The 22,793-nt window shown below is 42.2% G+C and overlaps 1 protein-coding gene across 2 annotated transcripts; it reads left to right on the forward strand.

Moving 5' to 3' along the window:
- The first annotated feature begins 5,818 nt into the window (after positions 1–5,818).
- pth4 (parathyroid hormone 4) lies at positions 5,819–21,952 on the forward strand. 2 transcript variants are annotated; one of them, XM_035779432.2, is made up of 3 exons: positions 5,819–5,898; positions 21,143–21,231; positions 21,516–21,952. In XM_035779432.2, exons 2-3 carry the CDS (start codon positions 21,146–21,148, stop codon positions 21,826–21,828), a joined length of 399 nt encoding a protein of 132 aa, XP_035635325.1. In that variant the 5' UTR covers positions 5,819–5,898; positions 21,143–21,145; the 3' UTR covers positions 21,829–21,952. The 2 variants fall into 2 exon arrangements, with proteins under 2 accessions (XP_035635325.1, XP_035635326.1); XM_035779433.2 differs by having other exon boundaries at positions 21,519–21,952.
- Positions 21,953–22,793: the final 841 nt, after the last annotated feature.

A 22,793-nucleotide genomic window follows, 5' to 3' on the forward strand; every position in this document is an offset into this window, starting at 1 on the left:
GTCACCAAGGGCTATGGGGCAGAGCAGAGATGTTTGAGGCAATACGTCTCTTGTCTAGTTAAAAAAACGTGGCCAACTTGCACCAGAGAAGAATTCGATCTCGGTAACAAATGAATGGTATTCCGCTTGAGCTGCTGGTCCAGAGGAGTAAGACATAAGAGAGAGAAGGAGAGCTTCTCCTCTGTTCTTCCTCTGAGTCTGTGTCGTTTACATCACCAGCTACTGTGACCATCACAGCTGTGCCTCGTCTTGAACACCGCTTTCAACTGGTGTCTCTCTTCATAGCTATGCTGTTGAAACCAGGCAGTTCCATAGACCGAGAGATATTCTGAATATTTCTGTTCCCAAGGAGACCTGTCCGAGAAGGCGGCTGATTGGTTGATCTGAGCATGTTGGAGTGACCGCGTTCCATCACTCATTCTGGTTGGCTTGGTGTGAACATAATTGTTCAACCATTTCAAAGAGCGCTGTCTTGTTTTGTTATCTTGAACTGTGTTAACACTGACAGCTTTTGAAATGTGTTTTGCTAATTTCTCTCGCACTTTGGATGAGCCGTTGTTTCATCACCCTGGCCTGTGCTGACGTTAATGCAATCATGACTAATTCTGACAGGCACTCGGCATGGTTTGGCGTTAAAGCGAAATGCGTTTTGGCTTCATGGTCATGTTCCCACAGCGCTGAGATACTGAAACAGTCAGGCATGTTGTTTTTGATTGACGCAGGAGAAACAACCGCAGCATCAAAGATAAGGGAGGAATTCAATTGGCTGAAATTGTTCATTACATACGTTGCTGTGGTTCCTTGAATTGTGTGTGTGTGTGTGTTTGTGTGTGTGTGTGCGCATAATAATGAATGTGTGAATATGTGTGTGAGGGTTTGTATTGAAGCTCATTTTCTGTGGGTACAGTAACGGTCTGTAAATGTTCTTGGAGGCCCTTTTAAGCAGCACTTTTCCTCAGTGTGTGTCTCACCTGACAAACATACAGACACAACAACACACATTCGCTGTACTCTCCATATCCCCCTTTTGTAAATAAGATTCATTATCATTCTAAAATGTCACCCATGTTTGCTTCAAACTATGCAACAATATTCTACAATTATAATACTGTTGTTTAGTTATTTTCCCAGTTCTTCTCTTAAAGGCCCAGTGCAGTCAAACGTGATTTTCTTGCGTTTTATATATATTTCCACACTATGAGGTTGAAATAATAGGGGGGAGTGGGTTAAGTTGAGCCTATGGGGTAATTTGAGCAACCCTTGTGTTAAGGAAATCATACAAATAAAATAAATGTATAATTTGACTAAATATTTAAGAAAGTCATTTCGTGGAGTCTGAAGGTAGAAACCATATGGAAAAAGTGGTAAGCCAGTTAGATTTTTTTTTTTTAACAACAGATTTTAGCCAAATCAAATGAATTAATTGTGTCAGAGCAGCGTTTCCCAAACTAGGAGTCTTTTAAAAATGGGGTCGCGAGAGAAACTCTGACAATAATCAAAACATTAGGTCCGTAGCCTCCGGTAGCCGCTACAAGTGGTTGTAAAGAAACAGAGCCATTTCTGTTTTCTTCCTAATGTGTGTCTCTTTCTAACGGTTTAGAAAGAGTATTTTTGTTTCCCTCTACAATACCCACAATGACTCAATAGAACAGAGTGGACAAGACCAGGCAATAAGTCAGGCTGTTGGAAAAAAGAAAATCATCAACAATACATTATTTTCTACACAGAAGATCATACAAAAGTATTGCCTGAGGATCTGAACTTCCCAATACCTTTCTGATGCATTTTAGTCACTTCAACCCATATTTCCAGCAGAATTAAATACTTTCAAAAATACTTTCAGACTGATTTGTAATGGACTGTCATAGCCCAATTACAAAGTTAACATTGTCAATTGATTACATTATTGTCTTTATATGGTGGGGTCGCGATTCATTTAAAATATTTAAAATGGGGTCGTGGGACAAAACCGTTTGGAAACCCTTTTGTGTAGAGGTTTCATGATGCTTGTATCTAAACCAAAGTAGATCATTTTAAGATGTGTTATACATCAGTCTCTAAAAGCTACAATATGAGGTCCTAAATCAAGCATGAAAGTGCATCCTTGTGGCTGTGTGGGCTAATATAGTCCAAATGTGTTTGCCTTGGGGCAAGATGAGCAAATTGAAGTGTTTTAAAAAGGCACAACGTTTTTCTGAGTTATTAAAGCCTTTGTTTAAAGATGCTTCAAAATGACTAAAAGACAAAAATGCGATTTGTGATTGTGTTGAGTTGTATTTGGGAAACAAAAGATAGGCATGGTTTTAGAAAGGTATGGATAATATTTAATTTAGTACAGATACTTGTAGGAGGTTTAACTTATCCCATACCCTGGATAAATTGTGCTAAGAGACCACTTTTTTGGGACAAACTATGTTTTAAAAACTGTAATGTTTACAGTACAAATACATGTATTTAAATACATGTAGATATCTTTGTTAGAAAGAATACTATTTCCTTGACAGAGTGATGCTGAATATTTAAAAAATGGCTCAATTTACCCGTCTCCCCTACTGTGAAATTGTGAAAATTATGATAATGACTGTTTAGTGTAAGAGCTGTTGAAAAGACCACCTGAAATCTTAGGCTGTTTTGGTGGGATGGAGTTTAGGCCTGCCTGGTGATATCACCAGTAAATGAGTTAATAGACAAATGGACAGCTAGTTTTCAGTTTTCCCCTCCTCACTCAAACCACTCCCAGACATTCCTAGCAAAATTGCTCTTTGCTAAGAAGCTATTTGTACTTATTTTTTTGACCATTTCAATTGAAAACAATCGCCGTAAGGTACTTAACTGTTACTCTGAAATGATTTGCTATTGAGATAAAAACAGCTGCATTGGACCTTCTAGCGCTCTCCTCCTCTCTCCCTCTCGCTCCTCTTTCTTTTTGTCTGTGTGCTTGTTTATGTCTCAATGGATGCAGTTGTTTCCCATATTTCAATTCTTTATACTAAAAGAAAAGCCGGTGTATTATGTACGTGTGTGCACGATGTGCACGCACCCTGAATTTTTCTTTACTCTTTTGTAATATATGATCATGTGGAATGCCTTGGTCTTTATGTCCTGTTGTTTTGAATTTAACAGAACAAAAAAAAATGATAATCAAGCAATTGAGGTGAAAGTTATTATAAATATATATATATATATAAACAAATCTATATACATAAAATAAAGCCATTGGAATTTGAAATACATTGGTTTCAGCGTGATTCTTTTTGTCATGGTTCATTGTCTTGTGATTCAAGTCAGCCAATCTTGTGTTCAATCACGATTGAAGGTTTTTTTATTTTTTATTCTCTGATACAGTATCACATTTGATCCTTCCTCTTTATTTATCCTCTTAGTCCATTCAGGCCTTCTAGTTATGGAAAAAGTCCATGCTGATTTTCCAAGAATAGAGATGTTGCTCGAAGAGTTGTAAGAAAGAGTAATTTATTTATCCTCTTAGTCCATTCTTTTCATGTTCATCAACTTCTTTTTTTTCTGGATCCTTCTCATTTTCGCAAATATACAGTATTTGTTTCTCTTTCATGAAGTCAAGGTCAGAAAGGGTTTTAAATGACATCAAATACATGATCAAACACCACCACCGTGTGGGTAACATAGGTATTCCAACATTGGTATTCAATCAAGCCATCAATCAAATTCTCTGTACCATATTTTGTAGCTGAAAGAGGACCGTTCAGATTCTAGCATTAAAACATTGAGGTTTTCCTAGTCTATGGCCTAAGAAATTATGTACATGGCCAAATGATTTACCAAATGAGAACAACAGCACAAGGTCTTATTCTGTGCTCAAGCGGGCAGCTTGTGTGTTTACAGGGTCACTAAGGGCCTAGTTTTTCAAAATGAAAATTAATCCAGATCAAAATTATCCTGTGTTGGGTTCAATTCTGTTCCCCTTCAGATGTGGTCCATCCTTACTTTGGATGCAATTTTACTGAACAAAATCTCTAACATATCTCTAACATAGCCTGGGTGTAGTAAGACGTCACACCACTAGAGGGACTATACATTCTGAATCAATGGGGCGGCAGTAGGTCAGGGCTGTGCAAGAATACTGCATAATCCCTTATCAATGGAACCACAGTAGGTCAGGTCAGGGCTGAGCATGAATACTGCATACTTCCTTCCCTCCTAGAAGTAATCAATGTTCTGAAAAAATTGATTGGTTGAAGAAACGTTGAGACCCAATATTGTTGTTCAGCTAAACTCAGTTGGACAATTGAAGGAAAGACAGAACATTGCTCAAAAATGCATAAATAAGATATTTCAAATGGGTGAATCTTTAATTTAAATCAATTAAAAGTAGCTTTGTTACCTCAACCTGATTTGAAAACACAGGGTTGGCGTCTCACAACAATGGAATCGTGTTGGAACTTTTAATGCCAACATGGTGACCGTTGAGAAATTTAAAGCATTAACCCAGCTGAATTCTGTCTGCACATTTTTAGAGGCCTTTTATTGTCCCCAGCACAAGGTACACCTGTGTAATGATCATGCTGTTTAATCAGCTTCTTGAAATACCACACTTGTCAGGTGGATGGATTATCTTGGCAACGGAGAAATGCTCACTAACAGGGATGTAAACAAATTTGTGCACAAACTTTGAGAGAAATAATCTTTTTCTGCGTATTGAACATTTCTAGGATCTTTTACTTCAGCGAGACCAACACTTTACACTAGTGTTCAGTGTAGTTGGTTGCTGGTCAGAGGTCTTCAACAGTGAGAGAATCCAGCATTATAAACGCATACCGTAACTGTCCAAGCTCTTTTCTTTTTCCTTTTCTTTTCTCTCTCTCGCCCACAGACCTTTAACAGCGGGCTGCATTTCTCACCTAGGGAAACCTGGCCCGGAAGGTGTCAAGACGACTGCATTTCCAATGGCAACTCTCTCAGTGCCGTGGTAACGGGAGACTCCACTGTGGCAGGTTCATTAGAGGGAGGGTTGTGTTATGTCAGAGAGCTGAAGAACAGAACAGCTCTAAGGCCCAGGCATCTTAACTAGTGGTGAGGTGAGGTGGGTATGCTAACAGAGAAGTTCAACCTACTGCCCACTCAGTCTCTTCTCTGTTTCTTCATGCTTGTGCTACAGTTTGTTGACTGACACTCAAGTTGAATCTGAATGCTCCTCACAATACCCAAGGACCCAAAGCATCAAGATGTTGCTGAACAGCCTTTGTCTTGTACTTCACAAACACTGTAAATAAGATTGATTTGGTATGCATTGGAATGACATGCACCCCTATTCAAAGCGCTCTCTTTTCATTTAATGGTTTTTCAAAATTGTCTTTGAGAGAAATTGTTGGACAATGCTTATAAATCCTCTCCTCCTCCTACCTGTCATTAAACCAGACAATGTAGACAATACCTCAACTGATGAAAGCTATCCAAACCCCAAATCCTGAACATCAGAGGAATTCAATTATGCTGATACAAATAATCTGATGAATTGCACGTTTTCCCCTCACATCCCTACCTCCTCTGGGAAAAACACCAGTCAAAAGAGTATAGACACTAGACAAAAAGCTTTGAAAATCCATTTTGGGATTGGAGTTAATTCCTACATTGACTTGGCAATTTGAACATACTGTATATTAGCATATCAATGGCAGGGAATGATTTGTGTCTCTATTTGAGGAAGGGAAAAAAACGGAGTGACATTTTATCTTTAGCAGTCTGACGTGTGACTGTGTAGCCTAATTAACGAGGGGTGTGGGTGTATGTGTGAGGTCAGCTATGGTGTGTGTGCACGCGTGTGTCAGGGAGAGGTATAAAAGGTTAATGTCACCCTCTCTGGGGGCTAATACAGTAAGAGTCTGAGGAATCAGGGAAGACTATAGCTGTATCAGGGAATATGTAAGTACACCTTGATACCTTCTAATTTCCCCACAGGTAAACTGGCTAGAGATCAAATTAGAATTGACCATTACTGACTAGAGATTCTTGATTTCCGGGCGTGTGTACTAACTTTGTTTCAGGAATTTATCATACATTATGTTGTGAAGTGTGAATTGAGTAACTACGTAGTAATCACTTTGGTAACTCATTTTAAATGTGTCAAGTCTGTTATTACATTTCAGCATTATTTCACAGTATCTGCTATTACCATGTATGTCTACATGACATCATTTTATTCAAAAAGAGGTTTCCCAAACGGTGTGTACTCCAAGGGCTATGCAAACAAACTCTGTATTACTCCTGTTGGTAATTACTAAAAGTCAACATGTCTTTTTTTTGTGTTTCTGAGAGTTTGATTGATGATGAACAGATTAACACCTAAACGATGGATTTAACATTAGAACACCGAAAATGTTGCTCGTTCTCAAAGGAATATGCAAATAGAGGCAGAGATACAGTAGGATGCAGATACAAAATAAATTTGGGCCATTGCTTGCGAACATTAGAAAAAGTTTAAGATTAGACAATTTTCTCCATCTCAAAATGTGCTTCAGCTAATTACAATTGTTGACGTAGCTGCAAGTAATCAAATATGTTCGTTAGCTATTCCCAACAGAGCTCTGTGCTAACCTGCACAGCTGGCTGGGATTATATCCGGTTCAAATCTCATATCAGACAAATAAAATGGTTGGCATAGTTGGACCTGATCCAACATTCGTTCACCAAAGCGCCCTTAACAGAAGTCCAACGGCACGTTGTGATAATCCGAACAATGAGATTATGCGTGCTTGACTGACTTCTCCAACAGCGCTCTGGTATAGAGTGCCTAGCTCTTTGAAATTGTTGCAGATTGTGGCATGGGCTCAAAACTCATATATGTATTTATTTTTTTTCTTTGAAATGTATAATGACATTTATTGTGTTAGTGTATTGAGAAGAGAAATGCCGCCAAAACCTTGTAAATGAAGATTACAAATACATTTAATGAGGAGCTTCTTGCTGGAGTCCCTCTTTTGCAGACCAACACATAGGCTACTGGCAACGCTACCTAAATGACCATCGCTACTATAGGCTATATTACGTAGATGTTTAGGCCTACAATTACGTATACAACATGTTATATCCGTTATTATAATCACCCACTTAGCCACATATACGTTATTTGAATCGAGCGTCGAGGACCAGAAGTGAATAGTGTTTTCCTTAAAAAAAAGAAAATGGCTGATGTGAGGGGGGGCTCGAACCCATGGTCAATGATGTACGATAAATGTAAATGTTGTATAGACCTTTATGGGTTTTTTTTTCTCATTAAAGCACATGGATTGTGTGCGAAACAGATTCGCAAAAATGTGTGATTTTGTCATATGTGAAAACATGCCTTTTAGAATTTTGTCTCATTTTAGTAGTAGCCTAGTGTAGCGCGGGGAATTTACACCTAAATATCTATTCCCGTAGCCAATACTACACCGCCTTTGTTATACACGAGCGGGACGTCCTCAGGACTTAACTTCAACACAAGTTCTTCAAATCAGGAGTAGAGCCTGGGAATAAACAGGCCAGGTATAATACACAAATATAGATTTGATTCATAATAGGACTAATAGAATGCTTAGACTGGAACAATCATCTTCAGCGCTTAGCGCTCGGCACAGAATCATCTGGCCAAGGAATCAGAGTTATACCGTCATCAATATCATCATCGTCATTCAATAATCAAGGTGTCGCATGTAAGTTCTGCTGAACTCTGGCCAACATACAAAACCTGCATACCAACAACCCAGGAGGGCACATCAAGGGAGAAAGAGAGCGGCACCAATGGAGACGGGCATTCTTGCCATTGAACATTAAACTCCTCCATTTGAGCGACACCGTGGTCACTGCTCCCGTCCTCCCATGACATGCCAGTCTTTACAATGTTAGGTGAGCCCCTGAAACAAAAGAAAATCACCGTTTTTATACCAACAGCCCCTGTAGGTCTAAGCCTTTTATCCAAGAAGCTAACATATGTAATTGTTTGAAGATGGTCATAAAATGGATCATTTTGCCATTTGTTTTTAATAAGGACAAAAATGATGAAATGTTGAATTTGGCCTTTACTGCTGTAGCCCATAGAAACACATTGAATAACACATTTGCACATGGCAAAACAGTCAGAAAATAAATCCTTAGGAATAAGATTTTAAAGTGTCTGTCCTATATCTGAGAGATATGAAGAAAAAAAATAGACCCATGTTGGGTAACTTTATTTGTGCCACTTTTGACCCCCTATGCACTTTGTGCCATTTAATGGGTTACCTTCAGTTGACTGCCCTGAATACCTTTCAATATTGGTGACTTATTAGTTTGTAGCTCAAACGGTTCAGATTTTATAGACGATTGTGACAATTTTATTGTCCGAATCCTTTCATGTGCAGATAACATTGCGCCTGACATGAGGATTGTGAAAGCAATCTTTATATTGGCAAAAATTGAGCTGCAGCCACTCCATCAAATGGTAAGGCTCTAGCATAAAGACATATGGAGAACTATTTAATATCCAAAATGATGTTACTGTTTGACTCACGGGCCACAGGCGCATCTATCGACTTACTTTTTTTATTATTAGATTGAGGTGCACCTGTGACTGACAGAGGCAAGAGGCTGTGTTCAAGAACCACAACAAACTTCAATCCATTCCATCTTAATTTTGGAATGTGTCCTCATATTTGACACAAAGTCAAATAAGCACTCTACTCAAAATCTTATAAAATAAGGGTAAAGGGTAATAATACAAAAACACACCATGTAAATAAAGGTTTGGTCAAAAAATAACACGCAAAAGGCTCACTCAAGAGATACTTAAGGGATAGTAAATATCAAACCACCATGCAAAAAGACAGAACGAAAAGGTATGCAATCTCGTTAACTTCTTGTTTCTTCATATTTTCTCCAGCTTCTCATCACCAGTCAGTTGACTTGGGAACCATAACCATATGCAGTACCAGTCAAAAGTTTCATCACTGTCACCTTAGAGAGCCTTTTTATTTCTCTATTTGGTTATGTCGGGGTGTGATTTGGGTGGGCATTCTAGTTTTCCTATTTCTTTGTTTGGCCTGGTATGGTTCCCAATCAGAGGCAGCTGTCTATCGTTGTCTCTGATTGGGGATCATACTTAGGCAGCCTTTTTTTCCCCTTTAGTTTGTGAGATCTTGATTTTGTATAGGTGCTGTGTAGCCTGCAGAACTTTACGGTCGTTTTGTATTTTTGTTGGTTTTTCGGTGTTCATTTTAAATAAAGTAAGATGTTCGCCTACCACGCTGCACCTTGGTCTAATTCATCCAACGAACGTAACAGAAGATCCCACCACAAACAGACCAAGCAGCATGGCCAGGAGGAGCAGACATCCTGGACATGGGAGGATATCTTGGATGGTAAAGGATCCTGGACGTGGGAGGAGGTCATGGCCAGAAGGGATCGCCTTCCATGGGAGCAGACGGAGGCGGCGAGGGAGGAACAACGACAACACCGGGGTTCGCGTCCACAAAGACAGCCCAAAGGACAGTCCCCCCAAATAACCGGTCGACCGAGGTGTGAACCAGAGACAACCTGGGGGGGGTAGAGAGGTGGTCGGTCGACCCAGGGAGAGTGCCAGAGCCCGTCTGGGATTCAGTAGAACAGTGCGAGGAGGGATACCGGAGAATGGAGTTGGCGAGGAGTATGCTGCAACGTAAGCATTTGGAGGAGCGTGTCACCAGTCCGGTGCAATCTGGGCCGGTCCTACGCATCAGGCCTCCAGTGCGCCTCCCCAGTCCGGTACGTCCTGTGTCTCCTCCTCGTACTCTCCCTGAAGTATGTGTCACCAGTCCGGTACGTCCTGACCCTGCTCCCCGCACTCGCCCTGATGTACACCTCCACAGCCCAGTACGTCCTGTGCTGCCTCCCTGAACTCACCCTGAGGTGCGTGTCACCAGCCCGGTGCCACCTGTACCGGTCCCACGCATCACGCCTCCTCAGTCCAGTACGTCCTGTGCTACCTCACTCGCGGTAAGTAAGATGTTCGCCTACAGCGCTTCACCTTGGTCTAATTCATCCAACGAACGTAACAGACACACCTACTCATTCAAGGGTTTTCATTAGTTTGACTTTTCTACGTTGTAGAATAATAGTGAAGACTTCAAAACTATGAAATAACACATAGAATCATGTAGTAACCAAAAAAACAAATCAAAATATATTGTATATTTGAGATTCTTCAAAGTTGCCACCCTTTGCCTTGATGACAGCTTTGCACAATCTTGGCATTCTCTCAACCAGCTTCACCTGGAATGCTTTTCCAACAGTCTTGAAGGAGTTCCCACATACTGTATGCTGAGCACTTGTCAGCTGCTTTTCCTTCACTCAGCGGTCCAACTCATCCTCATCTCAATTGGGTTGAGCTCGGGTCATTGTGGAGGCCAGGCCATCTGATGCAGCACTCCATCACTCTCCTTCTTGGTCGTATAGCCCTTACATGGCCTGGAAGTGTTTTGGGTCATTGTCCTGTTGAAAAACAAATGATAGTTCCACTAAGTGCAAACCAGATGACAAGGCATATCGCTGCAGAATGCTGTGGTAGCCATGTTGGTTAAGTGTGCCTTGACTTCCAAATAAATCACAGACAGTGTCACCAGAAAAGCACCATCACACCTCCTCCTCCATACTTTACGGTGGGCAACCACACATGCAGACATAATCCGTTAACCCGCTCCTCATCTCACAAAGACACAGTGGTTGGAACCAAAAATCTCATATTTTGGCTCATCAGACCAAAGGACAGATTTCCACCGGTCTAATGTCCACTGCTCGTGTTTCTTGGCCCAGGCAAGCCTCTTCTTACTGGTGTCCTTTAGTAGTGGTTTCTTTGCAGCAAATTGACCATGAAGGCCTGATTCACGCAGTCTCCTCTGAACAGTTGATGTTGAGATGTGTCTGTTACTTGAACTCTGTGAAGCATTTATTATGGCTGCATTTTCTGAAGCTGGTAACTAATGAACCTATCCTTTTCTGTGGCGGTCCTCATAAGAGCCAGTTTCATCATAGCACTTGATGGTTTTTGTGACTGCACTTGAAGAAACTTAAAGTTCTTGAAATGTTCCAGATTGACCGACCTTCATGTCTTAAAGTAATGATGGGCTGTCATTTCTCTTTGCTTATTTGAGCTGTTCTTGTCATTAATATGGACTTGGTCTTTTACCAAATAGGGATTTCTTCTGTATCCCAACCCTACCTGGTCACATAACTGATGGGCTCAAATGCATTATGAGGGATATAAATTCCACAAATTAACTTTTAACAAGGCACATCTGTTAATTGAAATGCATTCCAGGTGATCTCATGAAGCTGGTTGAGAGAAGGTCAAGAGTGCACAAAGCTGTCATGAAGGCAAAGGGTGGCTACTTTGAAGAACCTCATATATAAAACCTAACACTTTTTTGGTTACTACATGATTCCATATGTTATTTCATAGCTTTGAAATCTTCACTAATATTCTACAATGTAGAAAATAGTAAAAATAAAGAAAAACCTTTGCATGAGTAGGTGTGTCCAAACTTTTCACTGGTACTGTCGCTCGCCAGATTCTATAATGCGTCATACCCTACTCTCTTGCACACACTGGCACAGTTATCTTCATATATCATTTGTTTCATCTTCATAATTATATTTAAAAAAATACTTGGTGCATAGGATCAGTTGCCAAATGTTAACAATAGTAGGCCTACTTACCGGAGCTCCTCGTCAGCCGCTTGAAGCCAAGTTATGCTTGCTCTGGAAATGCGATCTGGAGGCTCCGTACTTGGGGTTCGTGCTTCGTACTTAATCGCCATGTGCCTCCCACATTTTGTAACAATGCGGTGCGGTCCGTATAGCTCAGTATCGACATGACTGGTTGATGAGGGCGTTTGGAGGTTCTGTATAAACATAAACTCACTTCCTTGGCAACTCCCTTCGCAACATATATGCGAAACACAAGAAGTAAGAATGCTCTGACTTCTGCGGATACCGCATCTCAGTAAATGCTACACGGCCACTAAAGACGATGTCAGATTGACCATGTAGCGGCTCTTACACGCTCGTTGGTTACACTGATGACATGGGCCATTTCTCGGCCTGCACCCCACAGCCGAACCGAACGAAGAGCCCAGTCCCTCTATGCTCAAACCGTGTGTTGTCACTGAGGCAGCCATAATCTCCGTAACAGAGAAGCACTCTTCTCAGCAACATCCCCTCCAACTTCCCTCATGGCAGTGACACCTCCAACCTGACACCTCCAACCTACTTACCCAGCCGCCAGGCCACAAGCCACACACACTGTGATGGAATTATGGACACAACCGTGCCAAGTACCGCTCCTTAGCGCATCTCAATCCCACTCACCCAAATTCCATAGCGCACACCAGGCTTCAGAGGCTCCCTAAAACCAAGGCCAACCCAGGGCTGCACACAAAATCATAATGCACCAATACCAGTAGCGACCCGTCATCAAGGGCAGGTGGATCAGAGCACCTGTTTTGAGCCAAACCTGTTTAGCTAAAAAAATATATATATATTTAGTGCCTGTTTTGCACGTTATTTTGGAATTAATCCATTTGCAAATAATGTTTAAAAAAATATTTTAAAAAAATAATTGAGTTAATAAAGCTGCATACAAACATGGTCTATTTTTTGCTTTCTTATATGAGGAATCTCCAAAATGCAGGTGTTCCAGCCTAGCTCAGGGCTTTCTGTGGTGGTGGGGAGTTCTACAGTTGCGCTGTGATTGGCTCAGAGTTCTGTCACTCATGGGGATACTATGTCACCACAAAATCTACGGATAGAGCTCGAAAATGCCCATCCAAGAAGGCTCAAAGTCATTGGCCACAGATAAAATGATGTAGAATCACATATCTACAGTAGCTTTGATTGGACATCATACTTTCAAAATCAAATCTTAGCTAGCAAGCTAGCATTCATCATCATGAATCAAGGCAATCTACTGGCAAATCCTTTTAATTTCTAGTCATATGAAGAGAAATAATAGATCAAATGTATCGGTGCTCATCGGCCATTGGACACAAACAATACACAACAAGTTGGAAATCATAAATTCACAAAGAGTGGTTTGGAAAGAATCATTGGCTAACTACAAGCATTGTAAAGCAATCACTAGCCTGCTATTCAATGGAGTGGGTGTGTGGTCCAAGTCTGGTTTTAAGGGTCTCTTCTCCAAGCTTAAAAGGATCAACATTCAACATTGGCCATGCTGTCAATCCAGAATGACTTCTGCCGTGCTCAAAACAACTGCAAATCTCAGACTTCAGTGAGTTCAAGACAACTGGAAACTGGGGAAAAAACGAGCTTCCACTGGGAAAATACTTTTTGAATGGTCATCCAACTCTGAATTGCAAGTCGGGAACTCGGACCTCTTTCTAGAGCTCCGACCTGAAGTTCACTGACGTCATCATGATTCAACCCTGTTTTTGTTTCAGGGTTCCCAGTTGTCTTGAAAGCACCATAAATCCAGAGAATGACAGACTTTGATGACAAAGTTTGATGACAAAATTTGCCCACGAAGGACCGCCACCACACCTTCCTGTTCAAGTGAGCATAGCAAAACAATGGGAGTCCAAAGTGTAGTGTATGCTGCTGCATAAATCATGTAATATGCCAGGAAATGAATTAGGCTGAATTTGACTGTTTCGCTGCCAGACAAGGCTCCGCTGAAAGCCAGGTGTAGCAGTGGTAAGGTGTTGGGACTGCTGTTGGGACAGTTTTATGTAAACCCTAACAGTTTGTTGGCACGGTTTGTCACCATTATAGTGCAATTCATGTATTGTTTAGTGTTATGATGTGTCGTGTAGTGGCTTTGCTGGTGTGCATCAAAAAAGAAAAAATAATTCCCCACAAATGCTAAAATCGCCACTGACCAATACAATAGTTTATATAAAGTTAACTAATAGGCAACCCAACAAATTATATTCAAATACAGGTCTCAGAAAAACAAATAATATTTTGAATATATTTAAGTTATTTGAATGAGAAAACGGTGTAATTGATGGCTACCAAAAACTACAACCGTTAGTTGAATTAGTCTAAATCTATGATCATAAGCACAATACACGAGGGAAATGGAATCACCTCAACACAAGTACAGACCACTTTTGTAAGCTTCAAAATGACTAACAGATATATTTTCATAATGAGTGAGACATTACATTACATTTAAGTCATTTAGCAGACGCTCTTAGACAAAGGTAATACAGTAGCACTTGACAAAGTTCTTATACATGTGTAGTAACTTTGATTACAATAGAAACATTGTGGCATAGGACTTTGGAAATCGCATAATAATGGCATTATTACAGTCACTATTCCTTGTGTACAATTACCAAAGTATTATATAACAATGTAAAGTTTTTATTTATTTATTTTATTTCACCTTTATTTAACCAGGTAGGCTAGTTGAGAACAAGTTCTCATTTGCAACTGCGACCTGGCCAAGATAAAGCATAGCAGTGTGAACAGACAACACAGAGTTACACATGGAGTAAACAATTAGCAAGTCAATAACACAGTAGAAAAAAATGGGCAGTCTATATACAATGTGTGCAAAAGGCATGAGGAGGTAGGCGAATAATACAATTTTGCAGATTAACACTGGAGTGATAAATGATCAGATGGGCATGTACAGGTAGAGATATTGGTGTGCAAAAGAGCAGAAAAGTAAATAAATAAAAACAGTATAAAAACAGTATGGGAATGAGGTAGGTGAAAAAGGGTGAGCTATTTACCTATAGACTATGTACAGCTGCAGCGATCGGTTAGCTGCTCGGATAGCTGATGTTTGAAGTTGGTGAGGGAGATAAAAGTCTCCAACTTCAGCGATTTTGCAATTCGTTCCAGTCACAGGCAGCAGAGTACTGGAACGAAAGGCGGCCAAATGAGGTGTTGGCTTTAGGGATGATCAGTGAGATACACCTGCTGGAGCGCGTGCTACGGATGGGTGTTGCCATCGTGACCAGTGAACTGAGATAAGGCGGAGCTTTACCTAGCATGGACTTGTAAATGACCTGGAGCCAGTGGGTCTGGCGGCGAATATGTAGTGAGGGCCAGCCGACTAGAGCATACAAGTCGCAGTGGTGGGTGGTATAAGGTGCTTTAGTGACAAAACGGATGGCACTGTGATAGACTGCATCCAGTTTGCTGAGTAGAGTGTTGGAAGCCATTTTGTAGATGACATCGCCGAAGTCGAGGATCGGTAGGATAGTCAGTTTTACTAGGGTAAGCTTGGCAGCGTGAGTGAAGGAGGCTTTGTTGCGGAATAGAAAGCCGACTCTGGATTTGATTTTTGATTGGAGATGTTTGATGTGAGTCTGGAAGGAGAGTTTGCAGTCTAGCCAGACACCTAGGTACTTATAGATGTCCACATATTCAAGGTTGGAACCATCCAGGGTGGTGATGCTAGTCGGGCATGCGGGTGCAGGCAGCGATCGGTTGAAAAGCATGCATTTGGTTTTACTCGCGTTTAAGAGCAGTTGGAGGCCACGGAAGGAGTGCTGTATGGCATTGAAGCTCGTTTGGAGGTTTGATAGCACAGTGTCCAATGACGGGCCGAAAGTATATAGAATGGTGTCGTCTGCGTAGAGGTGGATCAGGGAATCGCCCGCAGCAAGAGCAACATCATTGATATATACAGAGAAAAGAGTCGGCCCGAGAATTGAACCCTGTGGCACCCCCATAGAGACTGCCAGAGGACCGGACAGCATGCCCTCTGATTTGACACACTGAACTCTGTCTGCAAAGTAATTGGTGAACCAGGCAAGGCAGTCATCCGAAAAACCGAGGCTGTTGAGTCTGCCGATAAGAATTTGGTGATTGACAGAGTCGAAAGCCTTGGCGAGGTCGATGAAGACGGCTGCACAGTACTGTCTTTTATCGATGGCGGTTATGATATCATTTAGTACCTTGAGTGTGGCTGAGAAGCACCCGTGACCGGCTCGGAAACCAGATTGCACAGCGGAGAAGGTACGGTGGGATTCGAGATGGTCAGTGACCTGTTTGTTGACTTGGCTTTCGAAGACCTTAGATAGGCAGGGCAGGATGGATATAGGTCTATAGCAGTTTGGGTCCAGGGTGTCTCCTCCTTTGAAGAGGGGGATGACTGCGGCAGCTTTCCAATCCTTGGGGATCTCAGACGATATGAAAGAGAGGTTGAACAGGCTGGTAATAGGGGTTGCGACAATGGCGGCAGATAGTTTCAGAAATAGCGGGTCCAGATTGTCAAGCCCAGCTGATTTGTACGGGTCCAGGTTTTGCAGCTCTTTCAGAACATCTGCTATCTGGATTTGGGTAAAGGAGAACCTGGAGAGGCTTGGGTGAGGAACTACGGGGGGCGGAGCTGTTGGCCGAGGTTGGAGTAGCCAGGCGGAAGGCATGGCCAGCCGTTGAGAAGTGCTTATTGAAGTTTTCGATAATCATGGATTTATCGGTGGAGACCGTGTTTCCTAGCCTCAGTGCAGTGGGCAGCTGGGAGGAGGTGCTCTTGTTCTCCATGGACTTCACAGTGTCCCAGAACTTTTGGAGTTGGAGCTACAGGATGCAAACTTTTGCCTGAAGAAGCTGGCCTTAGCTTTCCTGACTGACTGCGTGTATTGGTTCCTGACTTCCCTGAACAGTTGCATATCACGGGGCTATTCGATGCTATTGCAGTCCGCCACAGGATGTTTTTGTGCTGGTCGAGGGCAGTCAGGTCTGGAGTGAACCAAGGGCTGTATCTGTTCTTGGTTCTGCATTTTTGAACGGAGCATGCTTATCCAAAATGGTGAGGAAGTTACTTTTAAAGAATGACCAGGCATCCTCAACTGACGGGATGAGGTCAATGTCCTTCCAGGATACACGGGCCAGGTCGATTAGAAAGGCCTGCTCACAGAAGTGTTTTAGGGAGCGTTTGACAGTGATGAGGGGTGGTCGTTTGAATGCGGCTCCGTGGCGGATACAGGCGATGAGGCAGTGATCGCTGAGATCCTGGTTGAAGACAGCGGAGGTATATTTGGAGGGCCAGTTGGTCAGGATGACGTCTATGAGGGTGCCCTTGTTTACAGAGTTAGGGTTGTACCTGGTGGGTTCCTTGATGATTTGCGTGAGATTGAGGGCATCTAGCTTAGATTGTAGGACTGCCGGGGTGTTAAGCATATCCCAGTTTAGGTCACCTAACAGGACAAACTCTGAAGCTAGATGGGGGCGATCAATTCACAAATGGTGTCCAGGGCACAGCTGGGAGCTGACGGGGTCGGTAGCAGGCGGCAACAGTGAGAGACTTGTTTCTGAGAGAGTAATTTTCAAAATTAGTCGTTCAAACTGTTTGGGTATGGACCTGGAAAGTATGACATTACTTTGCAGGCTATCTCTGCAGTAGACTGCGACTCCGCCCCCTTTGGCAGTTCTATCTTGACGGAAGATGTTATAGTTGGGTATGGAAATCTCTGAATTTTGGTGGCCTTCCTGAGCCAGGATTCAGACACAGCAAGGACATCAGGGTTAGCAGAGTGTGCTAAAGCAGTGAGTAAAACAAACTTAGGGAGGAGGCTTCTGATGTTGACATGCATAAAACCAATACTTTTTCGATCACAGAAGTCAACAAATGAGGGTACCTGGGGACATGCAGGGCCTGGGTTTACCTCCACATCACCCGCGGAACAGAGAAGGAGTAGTATGAGGGTGCGGCTAAAGGCTATCAAAACTGGTCGCCTAGAGCGTTGGGGGCAGAGGATAAGAGGAGCAGGTTTCTGGGCATGGTAGAATATATTCAGGGCATAATGCGCAGACAGGGGTATGGTGGGGTGCGGGTACAGCGGAGGTAAGCCCAGGCACTGGGTGATGATGAGAGAGGTTGTATCTCTGGACATGCTGGTTGTAATGGGTGAGGTCACCGCATGTGTGGGGGGTGGGACAAAGGAGGTAACAGGGGTATGCAGAGTGGATCTAGGGGCTCCATTGTGAACTAAAACAATGATAACTAACCTGAACAAGGCATATTGACATTTGGGAGAGACATACAGCGAGGCATACAGTAATCACAGGTGTTGAATTGGGAAAGCTAGCTAAAATGTAAAGTGTAAAGTGTTACTGACAATGCTAACAGTAACAAAGCATGGCTACTAAGTCTTGACAAGGTGACTGCCTGCTTGAATCAACTACTGCCAGTGCCGGACTACAGCATTTGAGGCCCCGAGGCACAGACCTTTTTTTTTTAAGAAAACGGCTAATATCCTGCAATTCTACACTTTTTACCATTGGGCAGAAAAAAATAGTATTGTTTTATAGCTCATCTCATGCTTTTGTTCACATTTTGACAGGAAGCTGAGAGAGGATTCTGCCATTTTAAAGCTACGTTTTGGTTCTTCTAAAAAAAAATCCATGGGGTTGAGAAAGTTGTAATCCTGTAATTTTACACATTTTGCTAGCATATGCCATCTGGGGGCCCCCTGAACCATTTTTTGGGGTGGGGGTGGTGGAGGGCCCCCTTGAGGTGGGGCCCCCGTTTGGTAATGCGGCCCTGACTACAGGCAAGGTAGGTTGAAAATCATGTTACTTTGTATTCTGAGTAACCTGTCTCTAAAGATGGCATAGTGTGTTTGAAACAAGAACACTTGCCCTCAGATGAACAAAGACGTTCAAAGTGGTTTTTGTTAATCATCCAAATTACTGTTTGCACATTTTGCAAATGGCGGCAGCGTAGCCTAGTGGTTAGAGCGTTGGACTAGTAACCGGAAGGTTGCGAGTTCAAACCCCCGAGCTGACAAGGTACAAATTTGTCGTTCTGCCCCTGAACAGGCAGTTAACCCACTGTTCCCAGGCTGTCATTGAAAATAAGAATATGTTCTTAACTGACTTGCCTGGTTAAATAAAGGTACAAATAAATTAAATACTGTTCAGTATGTTCAGGTATCATAAAATTAATTGTAGCTTTCCAGATATGTTTTCAAATGTCATGTTCACAAGTACAGTGAAATGCCTTAATTGCTCCAAACCTAACAATGCAGCAATCAATATCCATTTAGCACTAAATTTAACATAAGGTATAAATATATATATATATATATATATATATATATATGTGTGTGTGTGTATAGAGTCTTCTTGGGTATGAAGCTACAAGTTTGGCACACCTGTATTTGGGGAGTTTCTCCCATTATTCTCTGCAGATCCTCTCAAGCTCTGTCAGGTTGGATGGGGAACATTGCTGCACATATATTTTCAGGTCTCCCCAGAGATGTTAGATCAGGTTCAAGTCCAGGCTTTGGCTGGGCCACTCAAGGACATTCAGAGACTTGTCCCGAAGCCACTCCTGCATTGTCTTGGCTGTGTGCTTAGGGTCATTGTCCTGTTGGAAGGTGAACCTTTGCCCCAGTCTGAGGTCCTGAGCACTCTGGAGCTGGTTTTCATCACAGAGCTCTCTGTACTTTGCTCCGTTCATCTTTCCCTTGATCCTGACTAGTCTCCCAGTCAATGCCACTGAAAAATATCCCCACTGCATGATGCTGCCACCACCATGCTTCACCGTAGGGATGATACCACGTTTCCTCCAAACGTGACACTTGGCATTCAGGCCAAAGAGTTCTATCTTGGTTTCATCAGACCAGAGGTGGCTTTTGACAAACTTCAAGCTGGCTGTCATATGCCTTTTACTGAGGACTGGCTTCCATCTGGCCACTCTACTGTACAGGCCCGATTGTTCAGTTTGGCTGGGCGGCCAGCTCTAGGAAGAGACTTGGTGGTTCCAACCTTCTTCCATTGAAGAATTATGGAGGCCACTGTGTTCTTGGAGACCTTCAATGCTGCAGAAATGTTTTGGTACCCTTCCCCAGATCTGTGCCTTGACACAATCCTGTCTCGGGGGCTCTACAGACAATGCCTTCGACTTCATGGCTTGGTTTTTGCTCTGACACGCACTGTAAACTGTGAGACCTTATATAGACAGGTTCTACACTTTTTACCATCATGCCCAATCAATTGAATTTACCACAGGTGGACTCCAAGTTGCAGAAACATCTCAAGGACGATCAATGAAAAATGGCTGCACCTGAGCTCAATTTCAAGTCTCATAACAAAGGGCCTGAATACATATGTAAATGAGGTATTTCTGTCTTTTCTAAAAACCTGTTTTCGCTTTGTCATTATGGGGTATTGTGAGTAGATTGAAGAGGGGGGAAAAAAACAAGTTAATCGATTTTAGAATAAGGCTGTAACGTAACAAAATAGCATACTCATTCCACAAATATGTAGTCACCTCAAAACTAAGCTATTTGTTCCACGGAATCAATCATTACATTCCACAAAGCATACTTCAAACTATAGTTATCCCATGTCTATACTAAAAAATATGACCTTCAAATTATTTAATTTAACGCTTAAAATATTCTAATGCTCCGTTCTCTGCCGACTGTCATCAAACATAAAGTGGGGGATTTACCGAAACTAAAACACAGGTTCTTTAAATGTGGAGCATGGGAATTATGTGATTCACAATAGAAAGTTTAGACTGGAACATCTTCAGCGCCTTCCACTCTGTAAAGAATCTTCTGATCAGTTAAATCATCATCATCACCGCCCATTATTAAATAATCAAGCTATCACATTTAAGTTGTTTAACTCCGGCCAACATACAAAACATACCAACAACCCAGGAGGGCACGCCAGGGGAGAAGAAGAGTGGCACCAACGGAGATGGGCACCATAGAACATCACTAATGATTTAAAATCAATTTTCTCCACATCATGGGCACCTCTCCCATCCTCCTATGACAATGCCAGCCTTTACCATTGTTAGGGTATACTCTGAAACAAAAGTTAAGCACAGATTTTAGAATCACACCCTTAAATAGAACGAGGTACACCTTTGACTGACAGAGGCAGAAGGCTGTATTCAAGAAGAACAAACTTCAGCCTGTTACACTAGTCAAGGATGCAGAATTTGTTACAGGAAATAATCACTGTCCACTGCTCAGGTTAGCATGGGGATACATGTGCCAGATTATGTAATGGGAACAGCTAACATGTTGCGTTTAATCACGTGCAACTACATCAACGATTTTAATTGGCTGACGCGCATTTTGAGACGCAGAAAACACTTTTCTAATGTTCGCAAGTATGGCCCCAGTGAGTTGAGGAATTACATGAAGTTTTTGTGAACGCTTGATCTCTGCAGACGATGCTGGTATCCCAAAAGCATGTGCAGGCCGTTGCTGTCATGGTTCTTGTCGTCTTCACAGTCGGTCACTGTCAGGAGAATGAAAGGTAAGTCTCTGGTTCCTCTTAAGGTTAATTCCTTTATTGTTATTTATATATACTTTTAAACATGCTGAAAGTTCCTGAAGTCTATTTTTCACACCTTGTATTTGTTGCGAGCAAACTACACACTACAGCTTTCTCCTCGTCTCTCCTCCTTAATCATCTTTCTATCACATTATTTTCCAGAAGATATTACTGTACTCCTCTCCCTCCCTGCTCAATAATACATAATATCTCTGCCCCCCTCACCCTTCCTCTTTCCTCCACTCCTCCCCTCCCCTCCACACCAGCAGGCGAGCGGTAACGGAGCACCAGCTGATGCATGACCGTGGCAGGACCATCCAGAGCCTGAAGAGACTCATCTGGTTGTCCAGTGCCATGGAGGGGCTCCACACCGCCCAGACCCGCTCCTCCTCCCTGCTGCCCCCCACCGCACTCAACCCCATCCCGCGCTACACCCCGGGCCTCGCCCCTGCCCTCAAACCACACTCTGCTGGCTCACAATCTGGAGAGGCCAGCAACAACCACAAGGGGTCACTGGAGAGACTTATGAAAAACTTCTTCAGCTCCAACCTCATGGACCTCTCTGAGGGGGAACCATAGACCCCACAACTCCCGAACCATCTCTATTTCGCATTCTGTGTCGCTGCTTTGATTGTCAATGAGTATGTTAGCCTACTAAAAGTCTGCAGATGAAAGTAAAACAGATCATGACTTTTATTCATGGGTATCTGCTTTGAGCCTGCTATTTTTGGCATGTTTTTCACCCATCAGATCTCTCAGCCTGGTCTCATAGACTAGACGTAACATAGTAAATGTAAATCCGGGACACTAAATAAACTAAAGTGCGAGTTTGAATGTCATCAAGGACAACGAGTATTTGTGCTAATTAGCAACTTTCAACTACTTACTACTTTTTAGCTACTTCCCCTAACCCTTTTAGCTGATCGTTCCCCTAACCTTAACCCTTTTAGCTAACCCTAACCCTAACTATAACCTTAACCCTTTGACCTAACTCCTCAACTAAACTCTAACCCCTAACCTCAACCCCTATTCTAGCTAACTTTAGCCAGCTAACTAACGTTAGATACCTGGTTAGAATTTCTAACATATCATACATTTTGAAAAATATAACATATTGTATGTTTTTCAAATTCATAACATTGTACATTTTGTAAATTCGTAACACATATGAATTTTAATTTGTAACAAATCATATGAAATGGGTGATGGACATCCACAAATGAATACATATGATATGAAAGGTAGCATATCATACTAAATGGAGTGACTCGGATTTACATGCAGAATAACACTAAATGCTCTGAGACCAGGTTGGATCTCTGTGAAGATGTACTGTAAATGTCAACTAGTGCTGTATGCAACAATGCATGGTCGTCTCATTAAAATACTTTTTCTTTATCTGCTGATGATGATCGCAATCATTCTTAATTGATTCCTAATTTACTCTAATGTTCTGTTGAATTTCTTTATTAACCGAGACCCAGAAATATCTGCAGATTGCTTTGACTCCCCTGCCTCTGCTGGTCGTTCACATATTCCAAGTG

The sequence above is a fragment of the Oncorhynchus keta genome, chromosome 10 (assembly GCF_023373465.1).
Source record: "Oncorhynchus keta strain PuntledgeMale-10-30-2019 chromosome 10, Oket_V2, whole genome shotgun sequence".
Taxonomy (NCBI): Eukaryota; Metazoa; Chordata; class Actinopteri; order Salmoniformes; family Salmonidae; genus Oncorhynchus; species Oncorhynchus keta.

Coding starts and splice junctions, on each gene's coding strand:
- pth4 (XM_035779432.2), top strand. CDS start 21,146: ATGCTGGTATCCCAAAAGCATGTGCAGGCCGTTGCTGTCATGGTTCTT. Junction 21,232..21,515: donor CACTGTCAGGAGAATGAAAG/GTAAGTCTCTGG, acceptor CCTCCACACCAG/CAGGCGAGCGGTAACGGAGC.